Source organism: Homarus americanus, unplaced genomic scaffold (assembly GCF_018991925.1).
Source record: "Homarus americanus isolate GMGI-L3 unplaced genomic scaffold, GMGI_Hamer_2.0 scaffold39675, whole genome shotgun sequence".
In the NCBI taxonomy this organism is placed as follows: Eukaryota; Metazoa; Arthropoda; class Malacostraca; order Decapoda; family Nephropidae; genus Homarus; species Homarus americanus.
Genome location: NW_024736071.1, coordinates 11,385,271 through 11,408,296, shown reverse-complemented (window position 1 = coordinate 11,408,296; position 23,026 = coordinate 11,385,271). Strand labels below are relative to the sequence as shown.

General features: G+C 39.3%; 1 protein-coding gene across 1 annotated transcript in view; it reads right to left on the bottom strand.

The window, feature by feature from the left end:
• Positions 1-3,291: 3,291 nt before the first annotated feature.
• Positions 3,292-23,026, bottom strand: part of LOC121871705 (nephrin-like) — a 100,747-nt gene continuing 81,012 nt past the window's right edge. Inside the window, exons 12-15 of the mRNA XM_042374117.1 lie at positions 18,482-18,620; positions 15,106-15,381; positions 10,120-10,205; positions 3,292-4,805 (exon numbers count right to left, since the gene is read on the bottom strand). Of these exons, the coding sequence (XP_042230051.1) occupies positions 4,365-4,805; positions 10,120-10,205; positions 15,106-15,381; positions 18,482-18,620 (942 nt within the window). The 3' untranslated portion in view covers positions 3,292-4,364. The remainder of the gene's footprint in view (positions 4,806-10,119; positions 10,206-15,105; positions 15,382-18,481; positions 18,621-23,026) is intronic.

The following is a 23,026-nucleotide window of genomic DNA, read 5'->3' as shown; positions in this document are numbered from 1 at the left end:
GATGAAATAACAAAAATTTTCATTGTTTTGACTGATTGTATTGAATTCAGAGAGATGTAATGTTTTATTTGTTACTGACTGTTGTGTCTGGACTCTGAAATAAATATAGCTCGCCTAGATTTAAATTTAATTACAGGAAGACACAATGACCAAGAAAAAGAGATGTGCTAGGCAGGCGGGCCCTCGTCAGTGTCACTATCATTTTCTCCGTTTATCTTTTTAAATCTGCGAAATCTGCATCGTTGTTTTCACTTTGAACAAACCATAATAAGCATCTGGTGGCTGGCTGTATGGGTTGTAACTTGTCTTGTATTATTCACAAGACAAGAAACGACAAAAATTATGATTAAGCCTGTGCGTCGTTCAACCTGAGTCAGGGCTGAATTTTTTCCTTGGTCTTACATTGTTCCTGAGGACTCCTATACCACTGATCATACCGCTTGAATGTACAGGACATAGACCTGTAAATGTTTTTTATTATTTCTTTATTGTAGGTCACTTAACTCAACTTTGATTCTACACGCGTTACATATGATTTTTGTTTTCAAAATTAACTTTAAAGTTAGTAAATAAACCTTTGTGTGACTATAAACTAGTGGAAAAAATCAGACATATTTGACTTGAAATTTAATAAATCGAAGGCAAATTAAAAATTTCTGTCAGTGGACCTCAAGGGCGCTTAGGATTAAGGTCTTTTTTGGTAGAGAACTATTTGCTCTTTAAATTTTTGGTGTTGGCTGTCACAGCTTGTCATAAGAGACCAATGTTTTCGGTAAGTTGGGTCTGTCCTCCAGTTTTAGATGTGTGGGAGTGTCCTCACACTCACGGACGTCCTCACACCTCGGGAGCGTTAGACCTCCTCCTCGGGGTTTAAGAACATCAGAGTATTTTTCGATGTAATTTTTAAGGATGCCACGTTTTCCTCAGCTTGCATCAAACACCATATATTTTTTTTTAAGTTTTCGGAAGATAGAAAGTCGTTCATTTCATTTTACTTTGTTAACATGCGTTAATTTTTTTTTTTCAATATTCCTCCCGGACCGAAAGTTTTGGGGATATACAGTACACTGAGTGTACAGTATAGCAATGACGCTGTCCATCCTTCCGTCAGTTCGTTCGTCCGCTATAGATTTCGTATCCACTCGGTAACTCGCCACAGACTTGATGGATTAATTTCAATATTAGTGTGAGAGCGTAAATTATGGGCAGTACTGGACGTTGTTTTGGGGGGCAAACTACTTAAAATGTTTCTTATTTCTTTCGTAAGGTTTTAATGAATTAAAAATTAACAGGATTTACGGGAATGAATGAAGCCACTTTCAGTACACAAGTAAAATAAAATGTTAATGCTGACTAAGTTCCAGGGAAGAAATGGGAGCAAATACATTTTAAAATGGTTAACACAGAACATTATTGAGTTATATTCAGCCAACAAGCCACTGTGGTATGAAGGCCTAGCCCGGAAGAATAAGGCCCTATCCCAACTAGGTGTAAATACGGCGATTATGGTTACTGAGTGTCGTAACTGTAAGGTTGGTATTGGTATGGTTTACCACCATCACAGCCCTACCTTAAGGTCATATCATTGAATGGAGAGGTTGAACCTTTATCTTCTACAATCTATTAAGGGTATTTAGGATATCTAATGAACTAACCCTAACACCGTCATGGTTTTCGTAAATATCAACATTGTGTCAATTCCCAATTTAGACACTTACACCAGACATCCATCACCACTCCACTGGGTGTGTTTCACAGCAACACTGGAACGCGAGTGTAAGCAAGTGGTCATAACTCGATCCAATCCAGTTTCACCATTTTGACACCAAATGAATATCTTATTAATGAACGAACTTTGTGTAACATAGAATAACATAACGTTTAATTATATTCATAATACTACTCTATTACATTAATGAGGTTTTTATTTTCAAAGTGATAATGAAATGTGTAATCTCTAGTTCATTATATTTGGAGTAGAAGAGCACAATTTAGACTTTTACATTTTCTCTTCGTTATTATTCCTACCACCACCCATTTGGAAAAGGGTATTAAAAAACATTTATTTTCTCCAATTTATTAGTAGACTGTGCAGCCTCCCTCCTCTATTACGGCCTGCAGTCTTGACCTCATCTTCCCGGCGTGGTTCCCAACAAGGTCCGTGTCGTGTGAGAAATTGAATCCCAAAAATTTGTCGATCGGGTTCATGTCTGCCCTTTTGCTAGACCAGTCTAACAGGTGGAAGGTCTCCTGTGTGAGGAACCACTGCTGCACCAGTCTAGCTGTGTTGACGGAGTAGCGATCCTGGACGAATATTATGGGGCCGGGAGGGAAGGGAAAATTCCTCTCCCGGAGAAAAGCGCTAAAAAAAAATTATTAAAGATGTTAACATATCTTTCGTCACTCAACCGTCCCTGAATCCCTGTGACGTACCCGACGCTGTGGAGAGTGGTCCACCCTTACTAGGCCGCCCCGGTGTTCATTTATATTGCACCGATCATAATAATGGGTAGACCCTTTATCACTTTGCTACATATTCTTCGCTTTCATGTCAAATTATGATTTGTTATTTATTGCAAATTATGTGGGATTTCATAGAAGTAATTTGATGCGTAGTTTACAAAATTAACCACGTTACAAATGTGACTTTATGGGTATATTACCTTGTGTTGGGTAAGCTATCTTGTGGGTTTTTTCGGCGCCACACATAGATACGGTCATGGTTATTTGGTTATTGGACGAAAAATTTTTTCGTCGGTGAACAAACACTACATATTTCCTCAATTCCTCTAGTTTATCGACAAACTGTTGCTGAAGGCGAGCCTCGGGGCGCGGTGGGCGTCTGTCAACATCTCTGGTCAATGCTCATTGGTGGAATATCCTATGTAAATGAGCAGTGACTTGTTTCGAAGCTCCAACATCATGTTGTATTATTCTATCATGTTCGTAACTTAAGCAAATGCCTGGATAGGTTTTAGAAACAGAAAGAAAATACAGTTTTAAAATGTATTTATTCATACTAACGTGTTCGGGAGTAAGCGTTCACTTTACACCTTGGCTGACCACCTATTAATTACCTGGTTTGTGTATTTCTGGAGGTGGGGTGAGGAGGGATGCACCCAGCGAAGTTGCCGATTAGAATTCGAGGCTGCCAGTCTGTGTGGCTTATAATTGGCGTGGACTGTACAGTCACCCAAAAAAGTCCTGTCGCGAACCATGAACCCCGAGATTCAGACTCTTGAATCCTAAGCATTTATGGACAAAATAATGTATCAGTGTCTACTGCTTCGGGTTCACGAGTCTGAATCTCGGGGTTCGTGGTTCGCGACAGGACTTTTTTGGGTGACTGTACCTAATTATTCCTGGATCTGTAAATAATATATTAGTAGTACCTGCAGATGACACCTTAGCTTCATGGAGTAACTGTCCTCCCATCCTCGAAGTATAAATGAATTATTAATTTGTAAACCCATCTCCTAAGACACGTGATACTTGAAGGATGTAGATGAAATAGTTAATTGAGGCATAGTTAGCGGTCCTTACAACAAGTGTGTCCCATACTGCTGCACTGGTCTCTCTCAGCATCAACAGGTGTGTCCTAAATTACTGGTCTCTCACAGCATCTACAGGTGTGTCCCAAACTCAGGCAGCTGCAGCCTGCTATCCATACACCTAGAAGAGTTTGACCGTCGGAGGTGTTGTGTCTGCTCGTTAGAGGCGATCCACGGCAACTTTGCTGTTTCCTGTTCGATGGAAAATATTTTTTCCCACCGATGAGTCGTCTGTAATTTTTGGATATTACAGTACAAGCTGTGCCGAATTTTGGGAGTGCGAATCTTCTGTTATCTATAAGAAGGTCCTTCTACACCTGGTGTTTATTCGTATGAAACAAGTAAACTCCAGACAAACAGAGTTCCCGGTGTAAAGGTAAAGCTGCATTACACTATCAAACGGTTTCAAAGGGGTTGAATGACGACGTGAAGGGAATGTCAGATCCGCGTAACAGCTTCGACGTGTTGAAAACCGATGCAACACGTCTGTTTCTTGGTGGTGTTTTATTTTACATGTTTATGCTGGCGATTAAGAAGGTGTGAAGGCAGTATTATCTGCTGGGTACTCTGTATTCACGTCATCAGAATTCAGCGTTTTGGGGAAATTTAATTTTCTTTCAAAACCTGTACTTGATATTTGTGGTAGTAAGTCTTTATCTACTGTTCTGTGATAATATTTATACCGCCAAACGATATTAATATAGTTACTAGAAATATATTGCCTTTGTGTTACTGTGATGGAATTACGAGTCAACTTATAGTTTGAAGTGTTTGAATAAATCACTAAAAGGTCTTAGTCCCCATAGCATGAATTTACACGACGCTCTCCTTCTTGTTAGTCATGAGAGCAACGCCGGACTCGGGGTCACGGATATGATGATCGCGCCTCAGAGAGCGACGTTGTGCTGGAGTGGGTGGCCTGTGGGAATATTCTTGTCCTGTTGCTCCTGAAGAGGGCGTCCAAGAGGCTTGTTTTTGTCCGGTGGTTGCTGAAGTAGACGTCCAAGAGGCATGGTCTTGCCGTATGGCTCCCGGGGAGGTCGTCAATGCGTCATGTTGCTGATGTAACTCCTGTTGTTTTTTTCTGTGAGTCCTCTTAGATTTATGCATGTTACGTGCGTCTGTGTGAGAGTACGTGGGGTAGCAGAGGCGGGTGTGAGTGTGTTGCTGAGGGTCGAGGTATTCAAGCTTGGGTGTGGTGGTGGCGCCCCTCTGTAGCAGAGCGGTTTGTTGCATATCCCCGCCACCAACTGGCTGCAGGGAACGGAAAATAAAACTGTGATAAGTGTGATAAGATACCTGATACTGCAGCTACCAGAATGAGAGACTCTGGTTTAATAGCAGACACAAAAGAAATAACCCTTTGTCTTACCAAAACAATGTGTTCAATGATCTTCTGAAAGTAATCTCGGCTAAATTGGAGGGTATTCCATGCTACAATACTCACCAGTTACCACAGCGATCTCGTAAATGGTATTGAAAAACTTAAAAGAATTATCGGGAAAAATGTCAAAGTTTTCATTGTAAAATAACTGTACAAGATAAATCTAACCATATTATGGGTGTGGGTTACTGGAATACTTTGTTATCTGATGATGATTTTGTTGATGTTTTATTGTGGATTAATCTTGGTTCTGACTGTTTTATCTTAAACACCAACACCGTACATCTGTATATGTATATAGACTTATAGGTCGATTAGAGACCATAGCTCATCTTAGACAAGAAACTGATCGAGAATTATCATGCCACTGCTCGCCATGTGCATGTTCACTAAATGACGAACACATGTGGTCACTACAGCTTAACTACTTCATTATGCTCATTGAATTGCAGCACATTTTCAGTATAGTGTTACACTTAAACTAATAGTGATAAACGCTCATAACAACACAAGCACTAAATGCCCATCACAGCTCCGGTCCTACAAGTGCTAACCTTAAAGGTCCTGACCCCAGAATCAATAAGGAGGTTCCAGTAATCCAAGATATTTTATGTGTAAACTTTCACAATGACAAACACAATATATTGAGTTGTTGTGAGGGAACAAAAAGTTGTCTTTATAGCCTAAAAGTGATAACCAACTTCACATTTCCTAAGATAATATTCATGTTTACTTTCGTTATTTCGAGCTAAAACAAAATAAATTCAACCATCCTGCGCCATTGTGTTTACAGGCCTGGCTAAAGTATTGTGTGTGTGTATATATATATATATATATATATATATATATATATATATATATATATATATATATATATATATATATATATATATATATATATATATATATATATATATATATATATATATATATATATATATATATATATATATATATATATATATATATATATATATATATATATATATATATATATATATATACATTTCAAAATTTTGAGCTAGCCTGTACATATACAGTAGATGGTGATGAAGATAAATATAATACTTACATTAAATTAATGTTATCAGCAAGAACATTTTCTCTCCTCAATTTAGTTAAATATTATCATTATTAAGATAGCGAAAGTCATCGTTAAGGAAAATATTACTTTTCACTATTAAACAATAGTTTTCATGAATATTTATCAATGAAGCAGAAAGTTATCTACAGTATATGTCCTCAGTCACGTGTGTTTTATGACTTAATTTAACAACTATACCAAAAGACATATCAGAGCCAAAGTAATTCTTTGCGCCACAAGAGGCTTGAAAAATGTAGCTATTCAACAGGTATTTAGCTGTTGTCTGGGGGTACGGGGAGGGAGGATGCGTGGGAGGAGGGGGAGATCATTAGTAACCAGGTGGCGCTAATGATAATAGAAGTGGTTTCATAGTCAATAGGCAATTAACTAGATTAATTAGGAGCCTGTGTCGACCACAGGGGGAGAAGTGAGTACTGATATATATATATATATATATATATATATATATATATATATATATATATATATATATATATATATATATATATATATATATATATATATATATACACACACACACCTGGGGATCATGGAGTTGCAGGGTTTGTTTTTCAGGGGCAGTTCATGGCCTTGGTCCGTGACTACACTATCAACTACACAATCAATTTTTGACAGGCGTTGACCCACTCCAGGCCGGTAGAGGGTGATGGTAGTAAAGGAAATGTTTTCGTACTCAATGACTCATCCCAGTTTTCATGAATTCTCTCTCTGGCGACCAAGGACTGTTTCTTTCCAACAAATCATTATATTAACGCATTTTTGTCTTTCGTGAAACTATATGGTTATAAGAACGCCGAGCTGTATTTAAACCACTACTCTATAGATGACACGTAGCTGAAACATTTTTGTCTTTAATCCGACCAATTAACATACATACATCACTGCAGTCAATTCACCTCTGAGTGTGAACTTCCATTTCTAGACACCAAGAGAGAAAGATCAAAGAGTGCCTTCACTATCATGTACAGGAAGTCTACGTACACAGGGCTCACTACTTCAGCTATTCCTTTACAATACGAAAATGAAACTTAACTTCCACTTTGGTGACCCGGGCATTTCATATCTACTTTAGTTACTCCAACTTACACATGGGACCACAATTCCTCGGCAGGACTGTAATGGCAAATGGTTTTCCTAAAATCTTCTTTGGCAAACAATTTTCACAACTCATACTCCCAAAGCAACCAACTATCACAGTTAACAGAGCAGCCAACTGCTTCCCTATTACATATAGCTAATGGAAGGAACAGTTTTACCCCCAAAAACAAACTCGCTAAATTATTACGTGAATTAATTATAGTCCCGGCTTCTTGTTAGACTAATTTTCATATCCGGTAAAACTATATAAGGATTTGACACTCAGGTAATTGCAGTCCTCTACTGTTTATTGTTATAAGTGTGATACTTGTAGTGGTGCAAACATTGTTTATTGTTATAAGTGTGATACTTGTAGTGGTATTAACATTGTTTATTGTTATAAGTGTGATACTTATAGTGGTATTAACATTGTTTATTGTTATAAGTGTGATACTTGTAGTGGTACAAACAATGAGAAATATAAGAGGAGCTTCCTGTGTTTTGTATACGAACTTAGCGATGATCGTGTAGAACTAGGCAACTATCCAAACCACGTTATTCAGCGAATCACAGGCATTAACTTGACCATCCATTACAACACTCTCCATTTAATATATATATATATATATATATATATATATATATATATATATATATATATATATATAGAGAGAGAGAGAGAGAGAGAGAGAGAGAGTTATTTTTTTACGTTTGGTCAACATTGTCCATCATCAGACTGGTGCAAATACACAGTTAACATGCAACAAATATTTACAAATCACAAAGCTGAAATTAATATTTCTTATCATATTTCAAAATTTATGTATAAATTAACTGCTCAATGCAAAATCAATTAATGTCAACTTTGTAACCAGTCAATATTGTTTTTATTATTTTGCCGTATATGAGATGGACAAAGTTGTTGAACACGTGCAGTATATTATGGGGACTGTCGACTTACATCATGATCGTCCTACTGTGAAGACGTGACAGTCAGCGGGGATGAAGTGTTAAGCAAATCACCTTAACCGTCTGTACTCGTAACAGTTTTTTATATGACAAACACGGCAGAAATTAACACGTGCCTTGTATTGTAGACAGTTAATTAAAAAAAATATATTTGATTCGGTATAACTTATCAGTTATAGCTTTCTTCATTACAAGTTTGTTTCCCGTCTTTCAAGCTGAACGAAATTCTCCCAGTGCTCGAGTACTGTACTTCAGTGAACAAGGAACTGAGAGGTTGTGAGACGTTCGGTTCTTCACCTGACTCAGGTGGTTCAGACTCCTGATGTTGTCCACAGCCTGAGGAGACTCTTTAAGTGACTCGGTTCACTCATCGTCCTCCTCAACGTTTACAGTCAGTTTAGTATCACTGAGTGAAGCCAGACCTGGCCGCTCGCTGTCTGTGACTCCTATCTTGTGACTCACAACTAAGCGTCCCTGATAAAGCAGTTAGCAGAACCCTGTGTTAACTTAAGCTTCACACCCTGCCATAGCGGCCAGCAGCCGCCGCCACATCCCTGCACCTGACACACTGCTTGGAACTTGCGTGTGATCTTAAACAACCTGGTTAAACCATATGACCTCGCACCGCCCAGCCGCCGCACCTGGCACATCGCCTGACACCATAGTGTGTCCCCAAACGACCAGATTAAACCAAATTACACCAATGTGTGTGACGTAGCCGAGTCAAGAACCTAAACCTTTAGACGAAGAACTTGATTATAAGCAAAGTGGTATTAAGATATTAATTCTCTCTCTCTCTCTCTCTCTCTCTCTCTCTCTCTCTCTCTCTCTCTCTCTCTCTCTCTCTCTCTCTCTCTCTCTCTCCCCCGGTGTGTGCGTGTGTCCGAGTTTATGTATATATACCCTTGATCGTGCATCATATTCCATGCGAGGGTAATCATGTGTGTGTTCTTGGGAAGTGTGTAAGTGTCTGCTCTTATGCGTGCGTGTGTGTGGTCGCGTTTTCATACAAGTGAATGTGCCTGTGTACGTAACTGCTCACGTTTATTACTGTGAAAGTGTATCTCTGTGTAATAGTGTTTGTTTACGTCTGCAAACACACAGAGACGTAACTGTGTGTGTGTGTGTGTGTGTGTGTGTGTGTGTGTGTGTGTGTGTGTGTGTGTGTGTGTGAGACCCCGTGCCTCCACCTGCTCAGGTATGCAAGAGGCACCACCGTCATTGTTACACATCACGAAAACAGCTTCCATAATCCCAGGCAGCGGCTCTAATTTGAGATTCATCAGTGAAATACGAGGTCGCCAACTCCAGATAGGTTTCCCTCTGCTCTGTAAATGGGTACCTGCCGTCCTGATGGCCCCCAGCCAGCTTCCGTGTCCGAACTCTCTGCACCTGTACACTATCTCTTTCTTCCTTACCGCTAATACGTATTGAATATACTAAATAACTGCTCCTAAGAAACAAAAAAGCACATTGGTTTATTTTAATTTATTGTAAAAATCGTTTAGTGGGTGGGAGTGGCGCAACATTTTTGTTATAACATTATGATTGACAGGAAGGGTTGAGACGGGTTAAGCACGACGACGTCCCGCCCTCTGTAGTAGGATTCCTGTCATTGTCTCTGTGGCTAACGATTCAGAAAATATATACCAAGGTTCTAAGGATTTCTCGTCAAGGCAAGTTCAAGGAAACCTGCTAAGAAATTTGTTCACCTTTGACTGGAAGTAAAAAGAAATGTTTTTTAATTTAAAGAAAAATTCTCAAGTATGAATGTTGTTATAACTTTTGACATCATGTGTGAATTATTTCAGAGGAAGAGAGAAAAGTAACTACTTTACCAGTTATTACGTTATCGAAAAAACTTATACTTTTGAAAAAGTGTAGAAATAGAATCGCAAAACTCTAAGGGCAAATTCAACATTCTTGAATGATATATGCAGTTTCTAGCAAGTAATCCGGCAAGCGAACATACACTTACACAAAGACACTCAAACACACAAAAACACACTCCAACTCGTCCCCTCCTCTCTCACCTGGTAGCCTGGGAGAACGTCGTAGGTGGAGACCAGGGAGGCCGAGCTGATGGTGGTGACTCGTTTCCCGTTCAACAAGGTCGAGTCTGTGGAAGAATGAAGCTGAGTTGAGCCTCAGAACTCCTGACATACCAGCTATGGTTGGGGGAATCATGTAATGGGTTGAGATCATCACATTGAGAGCTGAGAATATCATCATATGAGCTGGGAGAATTATACAGTGAGCTGGGGCCTGGGTATTATGCTTTAAGCTGAGAGTATTATGTTGTGAGCTAGGATAACTATATTGTGAGCTACCATATATTTCATGCGTGTGTGGTGTGGGCGAGACGTGTGTGGTGTGGGCGTGACGCGTGTGCATATATGGTGTGTGCGGACGAGACGTGTGTGTGTGTGTGTGTGTGTGTGTGTGTGTGTGTGTATGTGTGTGTGTACTGTGCTCCTATTTTTGGACAAGGAATCTATTAGAATCTTGTAGCACCTGGTAAAACTCCTTAGAAATGTACTCGTAAATGTCACGCACTATAATGAGCATTACATCATACACATATAACCCCTGAGTACAGTATATATATTATTTGGTCTTTATTGTACAGTCTGCGTCGACCTTCAGAGTGCCGTGGCTTGTAATTTTAGCCGTTTCACCTTACCCATCAACCAACCCATGTCGCCTTTAATAATCAATACTCACCTATCATTATGACCGATATATCTGATACAACCTTTAATGTAGTCAATATAAAATTACCCCCAAAAAAAAAAAGAAGTCAGTCATCAGAGCTATTACTTGAAGTTCGCGAATTCGTCAATCAAATGCAACTATTATACCTGACTCTCTGAAGTTCAACTCATTTTTACTATCTTATTCCTCATTAATTATCCATTATATCGGCAGTATCTCACCCCTACCAAGATGTCTTTAATGTTCCGTGTATAACTCCACTTTACAGCGCGTTTTGTAATTCATTGGGTTGGGTAGGAAGGCGTTTCTTTATTGTGAAGTCAGGGTGATGGGTATTCTTATCTGTGGCAGGTCCGTAAGGGTTTTGATGGTGAGGAAAATATTATCTTATTTTATGGACTCCCGCCAACCCCCCCCCCCTACCCCGAGGCCAAATCCCAAAAATTTCGCCTGCGGGACATTACTTGGGTGCATGCGCATTTTGCGCAGTTCCGTACCAAATTTCAGCTCTCTTAAAAACTGTAGCCGTGCATAGCGAACAGACAGACATACATTGTGCTTCTCTATACTCTATGACATGAGACACAGGTTGTGGACCAATTCCTCGACAACTTGAGAGTTAAAGTTTGACTAAAGGAAATGAGAAAACCGTTGACAATATATATATATATATATATATATATATATATATATATATATATATATATATATATATATATATATATATATATATATATATATATACTGAGAAACTCTGGTGAACCAAAGGAAAACAAAAAGTGTTTGTGTGTGAGTTCAACCGAGTTAAAAATACTTCATACTATACTGGGCGTGCCTTGGGGGGGGGGGGTGCATTGCAAATCTGGGTTAATGGAATTCTCGTGTACAATGTGGTATTTTTCCACATCATTGCCCTCTTAGTAATTTTGTCAGGAGTAACCTTCATCCTCGGTCGAAATTTATTTTCTTTTTCTTTTTTACTTTCGCGGTAAACACAAAGACGAGGCGGAGAGAAATGTTATATAAATGCGACGTAGAGTTGTCATAAGGATCCGAAAATTATATAATATATATATATATATATATATATATATATATATATATATATATATATATATATATATATATATATATATATATATATATGTATATATATATATATGCAAGTAAATCACTGTAGGTGCGCGTGATCTAATATATGATAATATGAAAGAAGAAAAACACGAAGTTTTTTCTTCTTCCTTAATCAGCATATATATATATATATATATATATATATATATATATATATATATATATATATATATATGAGTGAAAACCAACTAAATGTGGCAGTCCTCGGGACCGTCCCCAGCCCTTATATACAGCAACAAGGAGTTTTCCAGTCTCCTCCCAGCACCATTACTATCCCGGGGATATTCGGCTACTGGTGGGACAATGGACAGCCTCTCTTTGTGTTACCATGGTCTACATGTTGCACCGTTGGGATGATGTTTTTGTCGCATTAAACTGATCGTTTATAATAAACTACATACAATACTGTACGGTACACCAGCTTCAGGATTTCAGTCCATTTTCATTAAAGTATGACCGCCACGCAACTCTGTCTATACAGCCTAACCTACAGTGTGTGTGTGTGTGTGTGTGTGTGTGTGTGTGTGTGTGTGTGTGTGTTCCTTACGTATTTCCACAGTTTTGAAGAAAGAGCAGAAATTTGAGAGGGGGGTTCGGGTAACTCACCCAGTACCTAATAAGACATTCTTGTCATTACCCTTACTGTGTGACACCACCACTTATCTGTCTGTGTGACATCACCACTTAACTGTTTGTGTGACACCACCACTTAACTGTCTGTGTGACACCACCACTTAACTGTTTATGTAACACCACCACCACTCAACTGACTTTGTGACACCACCACAGACCTGACTGTGACACCACCACTAAACTGACTATGTGACACCACCACTCAACTGACTGTGTGACACTACCACTCAACTGACTGTATGATACCACCACTTACCTGAATGAGTAACACCACCACAGACCTGACTGACACCACCACTCACCTGGCTGTATGACACCACCACTCACCTGACTGTGTGACACCGATGCTCACCAGACTGTGTGACATCATCACTATACTCAAGGATGGCCTGAAGTGGTTGTGATTGGGAGGGGGGGGAGGTTACCAACTCGCCACTCAGCCTATCAAATTTGATCTTCTATTTTTTTTACGGGGACTAGCCCACCCGGGCATAGGTCACTGACCCACAACGGGGCCTGGGGGGTGAAGAAAATAAGAGTAAAGAGAAATTAAAAATAGAAAAGAAAAAGATTATATTAATCTACACCACGACGATGCCGGAAGGCCAGCTTTTTGAAGCGAGACATTGTATGAGTATGGAAACACAGAAGAAGGCAGAGCATTCCACAGTTTGGCTGTGCGAGGAAAGAAGGATGCACTATAACGGGTTATTCTAGTGTGACCGACATCCACAGAAAAGGTGGGCACCGCGGGCAAGACGTGTGTTACGAGCCCACGGCCTTGCCGGCGGTACACAGGATGCCAAATCCACCGAACATTGCCCGTTAAAGTACCTGTAAAAGAGAGAGAGTGAAGCAACATTGCGACGAAGAGAAAGGGAAGAAAGATTTTCAACTGAAGGATGAGAGTTAAAAAGACGAAATGCCTTTGATTCCACCCTATCTAACAGTTGGACAGAAGAAGAGCCACCCCAGATATGAGAGCAGTACTCCAAGTTAGGACGAATGAATCCCTTATATACTTGAATCAACTGCTCAGGAGTGAGGTAGCTACGGCATCTGTACAGCATTCCCAGCTTTTGGGAGGCAGCTGTAGCGAACTACATTTTTTTATTGAATGTTTAATTATTAAACATTAGCATAGAAGTCTGTATTCAAAGAGAAAGATTTTTTTTAATCGAAATGCACCTTCAATTTGTGCCAACTTTTCCTTAAGAGCTGCATGACGACTGGTGCTACTGCTAAAACACACATAGCAAGATTCCAGTACATCAAACACATGTGTAATTAGTTCACTTGCTTTGCAGCCTTGCTCAGTCACTAAATTAGAGCCAAGAGGTTGACAGGGAATATACAATAAGTGATTGGTATCTCAAGCATATCAGATAACTTATTTGAGCACCACTGTACCTTCCGGACATTATTGCTGCACTATCATTGGTTGAAACCTAATGGTATGTGTGTCAATTTTATTTTCTGAAACAGCTTTTCATGGTTCACTAATTTACGTTCATATTTCTTTACTTCTTTCTTTATCTTACTTCTGCCATCACCATAACCGTTCAAAACACAATCCACTGTGTTACCTCTTGCTACCAGTGTGTGTGTGTGTGTGTGTGTGTGTGTGTGTGTGTGTGTGTGTGTGTGTGTTTCCTCTCTTGACCATCTCGCTGAATTTCTGAGACCATTGTGACCAACTACTGGCAACTTGACCAACTCCAGACCAAATATTGGGGAGGAGGTGACCCCCACTCCCAGTCGGACCATCCCTGACTAAACTGACTGTGTGACACCACCACTCACCTGACTGTAACTTTACCACTCAAATGACAGGTGTGACACCACCAGACTGTAACACCTTCACTCACCTGACTGACATCACCACTTAACTGACTATGTGACACCACCACTCAACTGACTGTGTGACACCACCACTCACTTGACTGTGACATTACTATAAATTTGAATAGAATGACGTAATCATTATAATAACCAAAATGTTATCACTAATTACCTGCCTGAGTTATGACGTCAGCATTGTGGTGTAGAGGTGTGGGGACAAGTGATTATAGTGATCGCCTCCTGTCCTCCCGGTAATTGGTTCGAGCCACATGGCACCACTAGTCCACTAAACTGTGAATGGGGACCAAGCCTTACAGGTGGGAAGGAGAACGTGGTTGACTCACTTCAATTAGATGTTACCTCACCACTTATGTCTCCACTCACCTAAGGGAAATGAGACGTCTTCCTTCACCTACAGTAACTGAAAGCTTTTGTTAAACCACCAATGTATGTAATGAGTCATTTATATCCAATGTATATTTTCAGCCTTCGGACTGCAGAACTGTTTCAATAAACCGTTAATTATTATTATTGTTATTATCATGTATGGTGGCACCACACCTGACCGAGCTGTAACGTCACCAGTCACGTAACTGATGTGACGTCATCACTTACCTTTTTGTAGTATAACGTCATCACTAACACGGCTGAGGTATGACGTCATCATTCACCTAAGGTGTGCCGTCAACACTCACCTAACTGAGGTATGACGTCAGGGTTGTCCTCGTGGGTGGTGTTGGAGGCGAGGCCCTGCAGCCTGGTGTCCTCCACCTGGGTGATACAGACGGAGAGGCCCTTATCTTTTACTCGGTCGTCCCCATGAGCAACATGACGCCCACGCCTGACCACGACGCAGACGATGAGGAGAACCAGCAGGAGGCCGCCCGCCACGCCCACCATCACCGCTGTCACAGGCTTCACTAGTGCCACCTCTATCCCCTCCCCCACTGTTGGTGATGGCTTTACTGCCGCTGGTGAAGAGGAAGGTTATGGTGAGGGGAAAGTTAAGGGGGTCGGGTGAGAGGGAAGTGACGAAAGTAGTGAAAGTTATGCTGTCAAAAAGAAAGAAAGAAGGTAAAAATAGGAGTGATGACAAAAGTGAAAATAGGGCAGAGAGAAAGAAGGTGAAAGCTATGAAGTGAAAGGAACTCAAGTAACGCAGTAATGGAGGAGAAAAAGCGTAATAGTGATAAAGGAAGTGAAAGTAAGAATTAGTGTATAACAAGATAAATGTATAATATCCGTAAATCACTAAAGAAGACAAGACACACAGTAACAAAAACATGGAAAAGTATAGATAGACAACTTAAATAGACAGACAGACAAACAGACTATCTAGTAAGACCTAATGGAAGGGGAAAGTAAGATAGAGAAACGGTGGACGATTGACAAGAAGAAAAATACGCAAGGAATGATGTAGGGGAGAGAGATAATTACAGAGAAGGGGAGGAATGGGAAAATAAATATGACATAGAGAGAGAGAGAGAGAGATGGGCAGATATGATGCTGGACTACAAGTACTATTCAATTTCTCTTACCCTGAGATTTCACTGAATTTTCATACCTTTTGTCATTTATCTGAATTATTTACTTATTTCTCTTTGCGAATTCCCCGTTTCTATAAAAAAATTATGATTTTTTTCTTAATTTTTAGTAACTTTTGGCTGTATATTAAATTACACCTCAATTTTGACGTAATATCCCTATGTTTACCCTGAATTTTTCCCTGAGATTTAATTGAATTTACCAGAGGACGCTGAACAATGATCATAGATTATCCACATTAATTTTAACCGACTATTGCTGCAGAGTACCAAGGGCAGCAGCCTAGTAGTTTCAGTAACTGTTCGTAACATAAAAAGAATGAGTAAGGATGCTTTTGGTTATGTTAAGTCAGGTTAGGTTAGTTAAATCAGGTTAGGTTAGGTTAGGCATTTTAGTTTAAGTCATGTTAGGTTAGATTAAGTCAGGTTTGATTAGATTAAATCAGGTAATTTGAGTTAAGTTAGATTAAATGAAGTCCGGTTTGGTTAGATTAAGTCAGATCTGGTTAGATCGTCAGGTTAGGCTAGGTTAAGTCAACTTGATTACCGAAGATAAATTAAGTTAATTAGGGATAAGTTACCTTAGGTCTCACTTAGGTTAGGTTAGGCTAAGTTAAATTAGATAAATTCAGATCAGTTAACCTTAGTGTTTAGTGTGGAAGAGGAAACTCAGCTGACCATCACGTCTTCATCTTATTAATAACATCACTTCAAGAGGCTCTTACGTTACCTACCAGCCTCTGTGTTCCCGGGATTTTGGACAATAAACTCCCCGCAGTAGTTATTTCACCAGTGTACCGAAAGTTAAACTCATATACAAAGGTTACCACACATTTACAATAAGCTGTCATGTATGGGACTTACAGTTTCACATTGGTTTTATTACCTTGCCTTGAGTACTGTTTCGATGTGGTCTTCTGAATCTCACTGCTGATTAGATTGACCTTCGGCATCGACGTATTCTTGGTGGTACACTGTCTTTACTTTATATAATTTAAATGAACCTTAGATATCCCTTGTTCCCGTGTACCTTTTAGCCTTATCGTCCCCCTAGGATCATCAGATAGTGTATGATCATAACTCTTCTCCAAGCAGGTATCAGACAACACATGTTTTGTTTTTCTCCAGATGTTTGTTGCCTTCCACAGTTGTTATGTAGAATTTTCTCCCCAACACCGCGATTTAGGGTGATTTCTTAGAGGGATTAAAGAATAAATATGTATCTGTTAGTCCTCTGTAATTTTTAGTTCTTTATGTGTTGCGTCACCTATTTTTCTGATCTTTAGTGAATGTACTTTTCATGTTGGGGTTTAAGACAATGCTCATAATTATAGGTTAGGTTAAGTTAAGTTATTCTAGGTTAAGTTAAGTTATTCTAGGTTAGGTTTAGTAAAATAAGTTTAGATTAGGTTACGTTTTGCTAAAGTTAATCTAGATTAGATTTGGTAAAGTTAGTCTAGGTTAGGTAAAGTTAGATTAGTTTAGTGTAACGTACATTAGGTTAAGTAAGGTTAGGTTAGCTCGAGTAAAACTACACTTGTAGTTCACAGTAGACAGACAACGAGTATTATCTCTATAATAAAAATATGAATGCAAATACGACCTACGAAGACGTGAAAATTTCTTATAAGCAAAAATAAATACTTTTCTTTTCTAGTTAAACTTACATAGATTTTGTCAATGGTTCCACTTTCTCCAGGTTTTTAAATTCTCCCCTAATTTCCTCTTTCCTGCAAAATATTGAAAAATCCCTGACATTCCCAAACTCAGAACATTAAGGTATTTATTCAGATATATTCACATGCTCGGAAAAAAACTAGACAATTCTTTCTTTCTCTTCAAATGTTCCATTCGTTGTGAATTGTTTAAGAGAAAGATCTCCCTTTTTTTTCTTTTTTGGGCGACTTTTGAAAATCGGCTGAGATTCCCAGGTTTTCCGGAAGAGTGGCCGGCCTCTGATGGGAGTGAATGGGGTAGAAAATGGGGAAGAAGAGCAGGCATGGAATGGGGAAAAAGGGAAACTTCTGATGGCTATAAATAAAAGATGAATACGGATACAAAAACATAAAAAAATACTAACAGAATAAAAGAAAAGGCTGAGTAAAATGAGGAATTGATAAAGTGAGAGAAAAGGTAAAATATAGAAAATAATAATGAACTAAAGAAAGAGGAACTAAATCAGATGGAGGCTAATAATTGTAATAAGTGAAAAGGAAGACCTGAGAGTAAAAGGGAGTGAGAGAAAATAGAATAAAAAGAGGGATTGAGAGGGAAGACGACACGGAGGTAATTATAGCACCCACTCTTGCCTGCAGTACACATTAACTTCCAATAAAGACAAATGTTCACAGATGCAAAATGAATATTCAGATATACATAAAGTCAATACAAGTAGATATTTAGGAACAGGGCAAGTGTAGGTTTAGGTACAAGACAGGTTTAGAGACCAGTGCAGTACAGTCCAGGTTATAAGGAACAAGGACCGTCTTTGGTACAGTGATAAACTAGAAAGAGAGGAAAGACTTACCCATGCGCCTCTCTGGCAGGTCCTTCGTGGTGGAGGCGCTGATGGGGACTTCCTCACTCCGGCCCTTGTTGTTGTAGGAGTACACGACGCCCTCCATCGTCACTCCCGCCACCAACCCCACCACCAAGAACACTGGCACCTGCACCCCCAGGAAATCCATCTCTTTACTTATGTTTCATACACATATACACATTGGATACATGTGTTTGTAAATGATTCATACATATATATGTTACTCTTGTTTGTAAAGCATAAATGTATCTGCGGAACATGTATATATAACATAAGTATATAACGCACATATGTGATGGTAAAACAGTGCCAGGATTTTAATTAAATTCCTGACAGGTAGACTGGCAGGTGTGATTATAGTACCCATCCCATCCAGGTATGTATGAAATTCCCTAAAATCACATTCCCGATTTTCTCGTTGAATGGCACCAGAAAATGTACGATATTCGCGGGAAGAAACTACTGATTTTGATCTTTATGCAGAATATATTATAAACGTTGATAATACAATACGTAAACACATTATTTATATTATTGTTCGAAGATTTCTCTATGTTGTACGTGTTTGATATAGCAGTTGTTATGGGAGCTGTTTGATGTGGCAGTTGTTGTGGGAGCTGTTTGATGTGGCAGTTGTTGTGGGAGCTGTTTGATATAGCAGTTGTTATGGGAGCTGTTTGATGTGGCAGTTGTTATGGGAGCTGTTTGATGTGGCAGTTGTTATGGGAGCTGTTTGATGTGGCAGTTGTTGTGGGAGCTGTTTGATATAGCAGTTGTTATGGGAGCTGTTTGATGTAGCAGTTATTTGTAGGAGCTGATGGCAGGTTGTTATGGGGCTGTTTGATGTGGCAGTTGTTGAGGGATCTGTTTGATGTGGCAGTTGTTGTGGGAGTCGTTTGATGTGGCAGTTGTTATGGGAGCTGTTTGATGTGGCAGTTGTTGTGGGAGCTGTTTGATGTGGCAGTTGTTATGGGAGCTGTTTGATGTGTCAGTTATTGTGGGAGCTGTTTGATGTGGCAGTTGTTGTGGGAGCTGTTTGATGTGGCAGTTGTTATGGGAGCTGTTTGATGTGTCAGTTATTGTGGGAGCTGTTTGATGTGGCAGTTGTTGTGGGAGCTGTTTGATGTGGCAGCACAGGGGAGCTGTTTGATGGCAGTTGTTGTGGGAGCCAAGCGATGTGGCAGTTGTGTGGGAGCTGTTTGATGTGGCAGTTGTTGTGGGAGCTGTTTGATGTGGCAGTTGTTATGGGAGCTGTTTGATGTGTCAGTTATTGTGGGAGCTGTTTGATGTGGCAGTTGTTGTGGGAGCTGTTTGATGTGGCAGTTGTTGTGGGAGCTGTTTGATCTACTGAAGGACGAACGATTTCTCACTTGGTTTACTGTGTCGTTGTAAGTCATACCTGTGGCCGCAACATGAACTATAATAGGCTCGAGGATACCGGTACCTTGGATTGTCAGCAACATTAAAATGGTAACTCAGAGTACAGTCCTTACCCATGACACTTATTTTATTGTTAAACCTTTACTACAGTATATGTAATTGTACACAATACTATATTAGTTAATTTTGATGCATTTTCTCTGTTGGGGAACTCGGCGTTTTTCATTAATAAGTCTCCAGGGTTTTATCACGCTACGCTTTCCAAGAATCGCCTGTAACTGGTAAATAAAGAGCTTTAATGGACCTTCTCTGTACACGAATAGGCTTATTTTTAATCTCTTTATCTCTTATGCAACTTTTTTCTATTTTTCTCATCTCGCTGTGTCAACACCTTTCGAAATCTATAATCATATTAAGATCTGTCGAACTTTTTTGAAGATGTAGCACAAAAGGCAGAAAGCTGTGACATAATTTTTGCACAAGCATTCTCAAATATATTGATTTGGGATTGAAAAAATTTAATACAATGAGCATTATCTCGTTTATATATATATATATATATATATATATATATATATATATATATATATTAAACCCTTTGTGCATCATGCGTCCAGCTACACAAGGATCTGTGAGGTCCTCCCTCCCCTAAAATATGTATTACATAACTAACATTTACGAACACAAAACACAGTAACGAAGTATTTCATAAAACCGTAGGAAGCGTTAACAATAACTCGATGACTACAGTCAACTCACAAAACATTAGACCAAGTAAGGCAACATTTAACATGTAACATTAACATCCTGAGAAATTTCTCATTATTTTCAATAGTTCTCGTTTCCTCTCTTAACTTTCCTCTCTATAAAACCCAAACTCCCTCCTTTATCATCCACCAATTATCTTCCGCCGATCAACGCCTATCAACAGCAACTTTATTCCAGCTGCCGATTCTGATCATCCGTCAGTCAGGGTAGAGCAGCTGCCTGGTCAACGTGACCTCTGTGTGGCATTTAAATCTTCCTTCCAATATATAGACAGACCGAACGGTGCAGCTGTCAGTGATCACCAGTTGAGAGGTAGTGAGTTGTGTGCCTGCCGCCCTAAATATCTGAGGTCCTATGATCCTCTGCCGTCTGCCCCTCACACCAACATCAGTTCTTCACGACCTTATACACTACTCGCTCAGGTATAGCCAGATAACATGTAACAGGTATACCAGCGAGTTTCTGATAGTGACTGCATTAACAAGTGTTAAATCAATGTTTTATATGATCAGTGAACCTACCCGGGGGATGAATCTACTCGGTTTAAGTTTCATCAAAAAGACATCTGGTGAGAAAGATGAAGTACGGAAGTAATGATCATGCAGAAGTAAGGTGTAATATCAGGAAGAAACAGTGAGAAACGAAATTCCATTAGAGTTCAGATATTGCCGATATTCGTAGATTGGATTATTATGGATTAAGACGATACTCAGGGGAGGAGAGGTTGCCGGGTTAAACATAAAAGGGGACTTGACTCCAGGGACTAAACATAACCTCATCAAGAGTATTGATTGCGCAAGAGGTCACGACCTCAGACAAAGACCTGGTAAAGATACTACGGAAGATACAGAGTAAGTTATCATATTTACAATAGTGCTGTACACGATGCTCATGAATTCAATATATCACATAGACATAGTGAATTAAAATCGAATGAATAATTGATTAAAAATCTTCATTGGGCAGAAAAAATGGTACACAATACATATGGAGACTTTCACCCACAAAATGGTGTCAATGAATAAACAATAAGTGTCGAGAAATATATTGAGAGAAGCAAAGAGGAGTGAGGAGGGGTCACAGTAGCCGGGGATGCTAAGAGAGTTTTCCGAAAATATCAAACAAACACTGAGTCACTAAAGATAGATTTATATCACGTTACTGATGATAAAGGGGAAATGAGCAGAGGGGATATATTTCCCGACGTAACTACTAGCTATTGACTGAATAAATCAACAGTTGACAGAAGTGAGGCGTGAGCATGACAGTTTTTCAAGATAACCAACAAGGTGAAGTCATATAACAAACCCTGAGTCATTACTCGTCTAAAAGTGATGATGAGAAAGACATAAACATTTTAAAGGAAAAACAGCATAGGCGGGCGAAGGGACTTTACGCTCTGAGATCAGGAGACAAGAAAGTCACAACAAACTAAGGAAACAGGGATTTTATGTTTACAAAATGAGTATTGTACAAGTGCCATTCACAATAGATTTAGTGGAAAAAAAATCTACTTTGAAAGTGTCAAACCTAGAAAGGGATGAAAGCAACAATATTACCATGCCAATCATCCCCCCTTCTACCCCAGATCACAGGCTTACCAAGAACTTAGGAACATTATGTGTAGCAAAGTCTCTCGGCCTGTTGTTGTACCCAGGACAACTATCAGGTCGCTTACGATATTAAAGTTCCTCCTACAAATATCTTTAATGGTTCATTAACCTCAGGTATCTTCCCAGGTATATGGTAACGAGCCAGGATAATACCCCTGGTTAAAAGTCCCCGTGATAATTGAACTTGATCATCTCCATCCAGTGTCCTCTACCGCTGAACCCTGAAAAAATATTCAGGGAAAAATATAGTTGAATGAGTTTTGAAACAAAATAACGCGAGAAGAAGCTAAACGTTACGCTGCCTTGTTTACCTCATCAACCAGATAACTATATAGATATTTACGGATATTACCAAGCTGTTATCTTATCTCTAGTTAATTTAAGAAAGCGACTGCATGTGGACCACACTCTAGCACTCTATCAAGTATAAAAAGGTATCATTCGTCTTGACTCTTCTAAAAAAAAAAAAAAATCCTCAGAATGACACCACAGAATCTGACACCATAATATGTAACGAGATAGTGACCTCAGTGAGTGCCATAAAGTACCCCCACTCGGCCCATTTAAGTTTAGCCATGAACAATGAACCAGAAATGCAACCATCTCCATCAGAAACTAGTAGATGATGTTATTGTTCTTGAGTGGCCCCAGAACTATTCCAAACTTTGACTCTAAAATGCAATAGACTTTTGTCGAACTTGGATGGAGGATTAACATGTACTCTTGATCCTAAACCCGAGATTATGAAGTTTGTGTTCACTTGTTGACTGAA